The sequence below is a fragment of the Suricata suricatta genome, chromosome 11 (assembly GCF_006229205.1).
Source record: "Suricata suricatta isolate VVHF042 chromosome 11, meerkat_22Aug2017_6uvM2_HiC, whole genome shotgun sequence".
Lineage (NCBI taxonomy): Eukaryota > Metazoa > Chordata > Mammalia > Carnivora > Herpestidae > Suricata > Suricata suricatta.
The window spans coordinates 7,815,971-7,825,654 of NC_043710.1; the positions used below are offsets into that span (position 1 = coordinate 7,815,971).

General features: G+C 48.7%; 2 protein-coding genes, 1 long non-coding RNA gene and 1 pseudogene across 6 annotated transcripts in view; 2 read left to right on the plus strand and 2 right to left on the minus strand.

The window, feature by feature from the left end:
* RTN3 (reticulon 3) overlaps positions 1 to 1,408 on the minus strand; it is a 57,457-nt gene extending 56,049 nt beyond the window's left edge. Inside the window, exon 1 of one of the 2 annotated variants that reach the window (XM_029956465.1) lies at positions 1,089 to 1,408. In XM_029956465.1, the coding sequence (XP_029812325.1) occupies positions 1,089 to 1,227 (139 nt within the window). In that variant the 5' untranslated portion in view covers positions 1,228 to 1,408. The remainder of the gene's footprint in view (positions 1 to 1,088) is intronic. The other variant, XM_029956464.1, reaches the window with a different exon arrangement.
* On the plus strand, positions 1,292 to 7,203 carry LOC115306199. Its single transcript, XR_003915230.1, has 4 exons — positions 1,292 to 1,650; positions 1,739 to 1,924; positions 5,284 to 5,492; positions 6,897 to 7,203. It is a non-coding gene; the product is annotated as an uncharacterized LOC115306199 (long non-coding RNA).
* Positions 4,985 to 9,041, minus strand: LOC115306198 (annotated as a pseudogene).
* Positions 8,859 to 9,684, plus strand: part of ATL3 (atlastin GTPase 3) — a 48,939-nt gene continuing 48,113 nt past the window's right edge. The window contains exon 1 of one of the 3 annotated variants that reach the window (XM_029956468.1): positions 8,859 to 9,095. Coding sequence is in view for 1 of the 3 variants with exons in the window: in XM_029956466.1 (XP_029812326.1) it covers positions 9,363 to 9,408 (46 nt within the window). In the remaining 2 variants the exon portion in view is untranslated. Of the gene's footprint in view, positions 9,096 to 9,141; positions 9,409 to 9,684 lie in introns of those variants that run through there. The other 2 variants (XM_029956467.1, XM_029956466.1) reach the window with 2 other exon arrangements.

The window sequence follows — 9,684 nt, forward strand, 5'->3', positions numbered from 1 at the left end:
TGAGTGCCTCTAGAACCACCACCTGCTTCTGGTGCATTTTTTCCCCCTCAAGAAGGCATCTGCACTGCAGATCTCCGCACGAGGGGAGCTTGCCAGCCAGCTCCCCGCAGCAGGCGACGCACATACAATGGAAACTAAAAGCGGCCTGCAGCTTGCTTGCCTCCTAGTCTTTTCGCAGAGAGACAGGAGACGGGGGTTCAACCAGCGCCTGCTTTGTCTAAATGTTTCTCCCCCTCCCCCCTTTCTGCGCTAAACGCTCCCCTTTGTTACACTGCGATCAATAATAGCCCACAGAGAGCATGAAATCAACATGTGTTGATGGCTTGGCAGGACTCTATTATCTTCTAGAATATAAGCAATTGATTGCTTGTCCCCACCCCCACGCCGCGCCAGCGAAGAGCGGGGCCGTTTTGCAGATGCAGCCACGGATCCATCTTGGACCATTGGCGGCTCCCTCCCAAATTTTCCCGGAGCTAATTCTCATCACGCCTCCTCTCCCCTTGCGGCCCCAGAAAAGCGAGCATTTAGAGAGTCCAACCACACACAGAAAATTACGAGCACCTGAAAAGACTATAGAAAACGGCTACCATGTTTCCGTCAAACGTCCCGATCCTCCCTACGGGAAACCAAGAGATGTATCTCGATTTTTGGAGGACTACCACCAATTAATTTCTGACGATGTAAACACCCGTCTGTAAATCTGCAGTGCAAACCTTTTCACCATCAGCTCTTCAAAACCCCAACTAGCTCTTTCTCCTGCAACCAACCAGCCCCAATCCTCTCAATCTCTCTAATCCTCCACTAAATCACCCCGGTGCAGAGGACTGCTCCCCCGAAAGGGGGTCCCCCCCACCTGCTCTGCCTCGGCGTTAACGCCCACTCCCTAGAATATCTCCCCGCCCCCAACCTGTTTGCCTCACACCCCGTTATTTCCTCACCGCTTGCACCACCTTACGCTCCCCTCCCCTTTAGCCCATTTTCCACACGCTCGTGACCGGGGGCTGAAGCCTGCGGTAGCCGAGGGTCATTTGCCTTCCCTGACACTCCAATGCACCCCCCCAAGGGCGGGGTTCCCCGGCGCGCCTCACCCGCACAGGAGGAGCCGCAGCTCTTCGCCCCCAGGGCGGGGCAGGCTCCAGGGCTCCCGCCGCTGGGCGCCGAAGGCTCGGGCCCGGAGGACGACGAGGACACGGACGGGGACTGAGTGGCCGCCGACGGCTCCGCCATGGCTGCGCGAGCAAGGGCAGGAGAGGGGTGAAGAGAGATGTGGGGCGGGAGAGAGGGAGGGGAAAGAAAATAATCGGACAGTTGGCTCTCGGAAGTCCCTTCGTTCCTCCTGCTCCGAGGACAGACTCCGACAGACTGACTGACTCAGCCGAGCGCAGCGAGAGGGCGGGAGCGCGAGCGCGCAGGCGCACAAAGGGCTCCGAAGCGGGCGGCGGTCGGGTCTAGGCGCCCAGCGACGCAGGGCGCAAGCGCAAGAACTGTCCCTCCGCGCTCCTGCGGAGAAGGAGGGGCAAAACTGGCTACAGCAAGCGCCAGCGAGAGAAGCTGGGCGGGCCGCGCCCCTCCGGGAACCAGACGCGAGAGGCGGGGCCAAACTCCAAGCCCCGCCCACCATTGCAGCCGACGTGGGAGGGGGCCCTGCAGGTTAGTGTTCCTTCCTAACTATGTGAATATTAGGATAGATGGATTGATTATGTATTTTAACAATACAAGTTCCTTTTGCTTCCATTAGTTGGAGAATGTTTTTCCCATAAATTCCGGAGCGGATGTCTTTTGTCTGATGCGTTCCTGACTGTGACGCCAATGAAAAGTGAAAACCAGAATGTGGATATAGACCCATATGCAAGGTGCTTTATGAAATTTTTCTGGATGTGTCGTAATATCACCGTGAGGCAGAGATGGCACGGGCTCTCACTTGGTAGGTGGAGCAAGATGATATACAGAATGAAAAACTATTACTCATTCTGGTCACATTGCAACGCAGGCACAGAACCTGCTTCATATTCTTATCTTGTTTCTGTCCCCAGAGAGGGTCCCACCTTGGGTCTTAAGGTTGTCCTCTCCTCCAAATAGGCTATCAAGTAAAGAAGACATATTTTGAAGAAAAAAATAGCTGAGCTAATGGGAAAAAGGGACCGGAGATAATATCCTGGCTGCGGTTATGGGGGATGGGAAAATGAGGTATTAAAAATTGAGAATATGCCACAAAATACATTTTTATTTATTTTTGGAATTTTATCCATAGTCTAAATGGAGTCCTTAGCAGAAAATTTATTTGAAGCCAGATATCTAGCTTACACTGGATTTTGTTCTTTTTTTTTTTTTTTTTGGTCTCCTTTTTGTTGGATTATGAAATTCAAAGCCTTCTCCATATACCTGGTCAAAATATTTGAAATGTGCATGATTCTTTTAAAAAGGGGAATGTAAACTGGAAATAAAAATCAAAACTGTAGGCCTTGTGATTGCTAAAGCAGCAATCGATGACCCAAAGGGCAATTGCAAGATCAGCAGATCCTGCAGAGATGCAGCCTCATGAAGGGGGAGGTGGTAAACCAGGCAGCAATAGAAAGGACAAGTGATCTGACCAGTGGAAATCTTCTAGAACAGGAAGCGGACTACATCTGCCCGAGACAGTTTTTAAGGTCAGGTAAAGCCCAGATAGGAAAAAAACTGGCCATTGCAACTCTCTGGAAAAAAAAAGGAACAGAAGATATTTCCCAAAATAACTTCGTGGCAAATATCTTACTCTGACACTTACAGCATCAGTTGATAATGCAGCAATCTATCCTTTAATGAAAAAGGGAAATAGAAACAGGTCTGATAACCAAGCTAGTTATCTACCCATTCTGATAAATGCATAAGCTTTAAAAATTTATTTTATTAGGTGCTTGATAAGAAAATGAATGCCCTTAGCCCTGGCAGCGATTGCTAGGCTCGGAAGCCTGGTTGGAAAGGAAGCCTGTTTTCATGGTAACTAGAAGTAGAGAAAAGAAGCTAAAAATCAAGACACTGATGTCTTGATGGTCATTTCATATTCTTTTTTATTTTTTTAATGTTTTATTTTTGATACAGAGAGAGACAGAGCATAGAGGGGGAGGGGCAGAGAGAGAAGGAGACACAGAACTGGAAGCAGGCTCCAGGCTCTGAGCTAACGGTCAGCACAGAGCCTGACGCGGGGCTCGAACCCACGAATATGAGATCTGACCTGAGCTGAAGCCGGAGGCTTAACCGACTGAGCCACCCAGGCGCCCCAAGTGTCCTTTCATATTCTTAAGATTTCTTACATAATAGGCTGTTGTGTGAGGTGCAATTTCTGAAACTGCTTTTCCTTCCTGCTCCCTCTTGCTGTACCAGTAAACTTCCCTGAGACTGACTCTTCTGTGAGATATTATTTGCATCTGTGATTTATTCCACAAATGTTTACTGATCACCTGCTGAGACAATGACACTACCCCGGGAAATGTGGAGGAATCAAAAAAATATGTTTGTCCTGTCTTCAATGAGCTTACAAGCTAGTTGGGGCTTAAAACATACTCACATAAAAATTAAAATTAAAAAGCAACCAAAACAACCCCAAACAACACAAAACTATAGGGCTCTGATTAGATGGCAACTGAATTGTAGGAATTTAAAGGGAGAGGGGATCACTATGGAGTTGTAGTGGCTTGGGAGATTTTATGAAGAACAGAGTCAGTCTGGAATGGTAAGGAGGTCATTAAAAGCAGAGGAGAATGGGATGAAACAAATGAAGGGGCTGCTTTTGTGCAAGTATAACCGGAAGACCTCCTTCTGGGCAGACCAGTCACAGGAGAGCACCCCTTCCTCCCAGCCCCCGCCCCCCCCATGCACTTCAATGCTGGCTTGTTGAGCAGAACTTGGCCTAGATTTGATCCCCTCTTGCCCCTCCCCTCCACCAGCTGCCTTAGAGCCGGCTACCCATAGACTGCACTGGTGGCTCGAGGGTCCGAAGCGTGACTCCGTGTAAAGCTTTTTGGGTATGTTTAGCCCAGCTGGCTAGAACCAAGGGCTTGAATTGAAACAAGAGGGAGGTAAAATGGGAAAGATGTGTTGGGGCCAGAGTGTGGAGAGGCAGTAATATCGCACTGAAGAACTGAGGCTTCCTCTTAAGGGTAGTAGGGAATACAGGGGGATTCAGTGAACTGAATGATGTTTTCAGGCAGGGAAGGGCTCAGATGGGCTTAAAAGAATTTTTTCCCCCAATACTTATTTTTGAGAGACAGAGCATGAGCAGGGGAGGGGCAGAGAGAGAGAGGGAGACCCAGAATCTGAAGCAGGCTCCAGGCTCTGAGCTGTCAGCACAGAGCCTGATGCAGGGCTTGAACCTGTGAAGCATGAGATCATGACCTGAGCCGAAGTCGGATGCTTAACTGATTGAGCCCCCCAGGTGCCCCTCAGACGGCAGTTTTGAAGAGCTTACTGGAATATAGCCACTTCTCAGTTCTGTGTAGAAAAAAAAAATTTGTTTTTGGAGCAATTTTTGTTGCTGAGGCTCTGAACGGGGCCTCTTCTTCCTTGGCCCTGTCCTTCTAGGACTGGTATTTATACAGTTAGGTTCCCACATCAGCTTCTAGGCCAGCTCATTATCCCATTTTTTTCCCCTGACTCAGAAAACAATGACATTTTCAATGTAAAATTCTCGTTGAATATATGCATATATTCAAGAGTAGATACACTATAAAGTTTTCTTCTATTATTAACCCCTCTCCAGCCACTAGGCTCTTCCTCTATACACACAGGTAAGTACTGTTGGCTTTCCGTGACAAATGTAAAGGCGGGTAGAGCAAATCTGCCTCCTTATTCACTTTTTAATATAAATGATACATGCTATACACAGGTATGTTGCTTCCTTTCCTTAACAGTAAATTCTAGTCATCTTTCCTAGTATCTTTTTTTTTTTCTTAAGTAGCTCCATGCCCAATGTGAGGCTTGAACTGACTGAGCCAGCTGGGCACCCCTCTAGTATCTTTTTTTTTTTTTTGGTTGTCAAAATAATCCTTTATTAAAATATTTTCCTTTGTAGTTCTGAACTAGCTGAGCATTCCATTGCACCACTGTGGATGTCATCTATGATGGGATGAGGGTGGCGGCCATCAACATTGTAGCCCGCAGACTGGGCGGTTCCCAGAATCTCTTTAATGGTCCCAGAGAGTTCCCTGGCTAATGATCGGTGCCACATCTGTCAGGCAATGTTGACAAGCTCATCAAAAGTGATACTTCCACTGTGCTTAATGTTTTTTGCTTCTTTCTGTCTCTCAGCGGTTCCTTGAGGGCTTTGATCATCAGGGCGGAGGCAGGAGGTACCACTTTAGTCTGGGCCTGTCTGTTCTGATTGGTGAGTTTCAGTGTAATCCTCAGACCTTTCCAATCACCGGTTGCCTCGGCGATGTCATCACCAGACTTTTTTGGAGACAGACCCAGTGGGCCAGGGCAGACGTGGTACCGACTTCGCCATCAGTGCACCTCAGGTATACGACTTTGATCTCGTTGGGGTTGAACTTAAACAGCATGGTGGAGGCGGTTAGTGTTGGATGAACCTGGATTCGGGACGACTGAAGACTGTTGCACCATCGCCTCCTCCAAGCCGAAAGCCAAAAATCTAGTATCTTTTTGAAGAAACAGATAGCTGTGCTGTTGGCTGAAATAACAATGATGAAACAGCTGATAGGTTTTGAACTTTTACTGTGTTATCACCATGTTGAGGGCTTGATAGCCAACTTTTTTTTTTTAATTTTTTAAATGTTGTGTTTGAAAGAGAGAGACAGACAGAGGCAAAGCATGAGCAGGGGAGGGGCAGAGAGAGAGAGAGACACAGAATCCGAAGCAGGCTCCAGGCTCTAAGCTGTCAGCCACAGCCCGATGCGGGGCTCGAACTCACAAACCAAGAGATCATGACCTGAGCTGAAGTCAGACGCTTAATCGACTGAGCCACCCAGGCGCCCCTCCAACTTCCTAACACTCTGTCAGTTGGGGTTGACTATTTTCTTTTTATAAACTATGTGACCAAGTCAATAGCTCATTTTAGACACAGAGCAAAGTAAGGTACAGATATTTAAATGACACCCAGGATGCCAGTAGTCCAGTCTGTCCCTTCCAAGGCCCCAGACTGTTGCTTAAACATGGATCTTACGAGTAGGCGGTAAGAGAAAAGCCTGAATTGAGTCCAGCACAGTCACAGTAAGCGATAATTATTTACTTGAGTGTTTACCCGACAAGACTATGGGCTTCTGGAGGGCAGGAATGTGTGTTACCCCTGTGTCAGCAATGCAGCCGAGCACTATGCCTGGCACATAACAATTTTGGAAAGCTATTTTTGGAAAGCTTTGGGACCTGAGTCACAGTGGGTGTCACTGCAGAAAACAATTTTGTTATTTGTGTGCTTCATAAAACACGTGGTTATCTGGAATATTTCTGACTTTGTTTTGATTTTCCAGAATGACTACAATTACCAATTTTTGAGGGCCAACTATGCATCAGTCATAACTACCCAACACTTACATCTCATTTAACCCACAACAACTCGAATCATTTGGCAGTAGATAATGAAATGACTTCAAAGAGGTTAAGTAACTCACCCAAGTTTGCACAGCTAGTAAGCATTCGAGCCACAATTCAAAGCCAGGTTGGTCTGACCCCAAACCCTGTGCCCTTAACCATTCAAACGTGTCCACATGTCACCTGCTTCTGGAAAACCACAAGGAAAGCACAGACTCTGGTCATACCACATGACTCAGTTCCAAGTGAGATGGCTAAAGGCAGGCTGTAATCACTATTATCAATATTTAGCACTATAAATGTCTACTCTTTTAATGATTCTGGTTATTGGGGAAGAAACAATGACCCTAACAACAAAACATATTTCTTGTTTACAGGAGTTGTTTTCTGAGCTGTGACGAATCCTAAAGACTACCTATAACTTGTACTGTGTTGTTCCAACTGCAGCTGCCACTGACTTTGGTGATATATGGAGACAGATGAAATGTCAGCATTTGCTAGTCACTTCCTGACAGGATGGATTTCAGTGGATCTCTGTTGAGAGCCCTTAAAATAGAACAGGGTATTTTGTTCAAAAGCAGAAGTTAGGGACTCACTGTTAGGAGAGCAAGAAAGTGAGTGAGCAGTGTTGTGTGTCACATAGCCCTTATTTATCCATTCAATAAATATTGGAGTTTCTCCTAACTGCCTGGCATTGTTCAAAACACTGCAGATACAGCAGTGAACAAAAAAGACAAAAATTCCTATTCTTTTTTTTATGTTTATTTTTGAGACAGAAACAGAGCATGAATGGGGGAGGGGCAGAGAGACAGGGAGACACAGAATCTGAAGCAGGCTCCAGACTGAGAGGTCAGCACAGAGCCCCATGTAGGGCTTGAACCCACAAACTGTGAGATCATGACCTGAACCAAAGTCAGACGCTTAACCAACTGAGCCACCCAGGCGCCCCGAAAAATTCCTATTCTAATGAGAGGAGAAATGAAAAGATTATGTTTTACTTAGGGGCACCTGGGTGGCTCAGTTGGTTAAGCATCTGACTATTTCGGCTCAGGTCATGATCTCATAGTCGTAGAACTGAGCTTCGCCTCAGTCTCTGTGTTGACAGCATGGATCCTGCTTGGGATTTCCTCTCTTCCTCTCTCCCGTGCGTGCTCTCTCAAAATAAATAAATAAATATTTAAAAAAGATCCTGTTTTACTTAAAACATAAGTCAGATGGTAAGAAGTCCAATGAAAATAGGTGAGGAAAGAGTCTAGAGAATTCTGAGATGGTGTATGCAATTTTAAATTTACACTGTACGTTGCAATTGTGACAAGTCATTGGCCTTTCTGGGCATGCCACATAATGCCTTATACTGTGTCACATCCTGTAGGTCCTGCCTTTTGTGCGCCTAGTGTGAAACCCCAGTAACCACTTGCCCTAACATCCATGTCTAGTTTTTTGCTGGCCTAAATGGACTAGATCCAGACTCTTAAATCTAAAGCTTCCAGGAGAGTATTCAAGTAATCTTGAGTGTTTGGGAAGAATAGGAGGGCAGGGGAAAAGAAATCAAAACATAGTCTCTTTAGGTAAGAAGCACTTCACCTCTTCACCTCTGTCCTAATTACTCCTGAAGTAAAAATAACTCAAAGGCTTGGCAAGGCCTAGAGGTAGCTGGAAGGAGGTTTTGGGGTAGGTTATAATAGTTAAGGTAGAGGCAGAAGAAAGTATAGTCTAATAAATGAGGGAATGGTAATACCAAGAGGTGGTGGTGGTGGTGGTGCTGGGATGGATGCTTTAGCCTTCCATGAGCTCCTCCAGCTACTTACCTCCGATAACTGCGCCTCCCCCAACAAATCCGAAATAACAAGATTCTTCAACTGTGGCAACTAAAATTTTTCTCATTCACATGTGAAGTGTAAATAAAAGCATTTTTTGGAGAACTTGCTTTTGCACTGATGTAACACAGTTTCAGTAAGGTGTGCTTGGAAAAGCAGCTTCAAAGCAAGGCCCTGTAAACCTGACATTTACAAGACATGGCCGTGGTTTAGGCTAGACAAAGCCTGTGGAAGGGGTTTCATTGGAATTTCTTAGCTATCAGAGTGGTGATGATCTTGCACTGCTAGCCTTGGCCAGGCACGGGATTATGGGGGTGAAGCTGATGATGGTGGTAATGAAGTCATGGCCTCCTCTCCTTGTGAAGTCAAAATCGTTAAAAAACCAGTGACGCTGACGTCATCTGTTTGAGGCCTCCCTTCCGTCCTTAGGGCCTTAAACAACAAAACCGTCTAAAAAGCGGTGAGTACGAGTTGGAGGCGGGTCAACCCAAGTCCTCCGCCCCGGGCGGGGTCTCAAGATTAAGATCCCGGCGGGGCTCGCTGGTGGGCCCAGGCTTGAGAGGGCCCGCCCCTTCTCTCTCCGCATGGCCTGCTGGGAGTTGTAGTCTAGTCGTCGAAGAGCCGCGCCAAGCCCCTTCCCTCTCTTCCGCTTCCTCCCGGCTCCGGATGAGTGCTCAGACTAGCGACTGCAGGCGGGGACTCAGAGCCTGGGACTACAATTCCCAACGGACAGCCGCCCCCAGTGCGCAGCCCCAGGTAGCCAGTGGCGCGCGCGCGCACAAGCACACGCGTCGGGCGGTGGCGGGATTCGGCCGCGTGCGCCTTTCCCTCCGGCCCGCCCAACGCCTGCCGCGCCTCGCAGACCCACCCCGCGTTCTTTCCCTCCGCGCTTTGCACGCCCCTTCTTCTCCCCGGGGTTTTTCTAGAGCCCAGGCCCCGCCCGTTTCCTGCCTCCTGGGCCCGGTTCGTTCCCGCCTCAGCCCGCCCCTCCGCGCCCCTGCTGCTTGTGCTGAAGGCGGAGGCTCCATGTTGTCCCCTCAGCGAGCGGTAGCGGCTGCCTCCGGAGGAGCAGGTGAGGTGCCCAGTTTCCCCCGGGCCCCCTCCGTGGCCAACCCCTCACCCCCACCCCCTGCTGCCCTCCTGATGATAGCTCCAAGGAGGCCGCTCGCCAGCACTGCCGCCCGGGACTGGTACCACGCGCCCCTGGCCGGGGTAACCTCGGCCGCGACTTCGGGTCCGGGGGTGGCGTTTCGGCTCCCGGCTGGGGGCGGCCGCCTTGGGGTTCGGGCCCTGCGCTCGGGGGAGGCCCGCAGCGCGCGGAGGCCGGGGGGGGGGCGGGCGGAGTCCC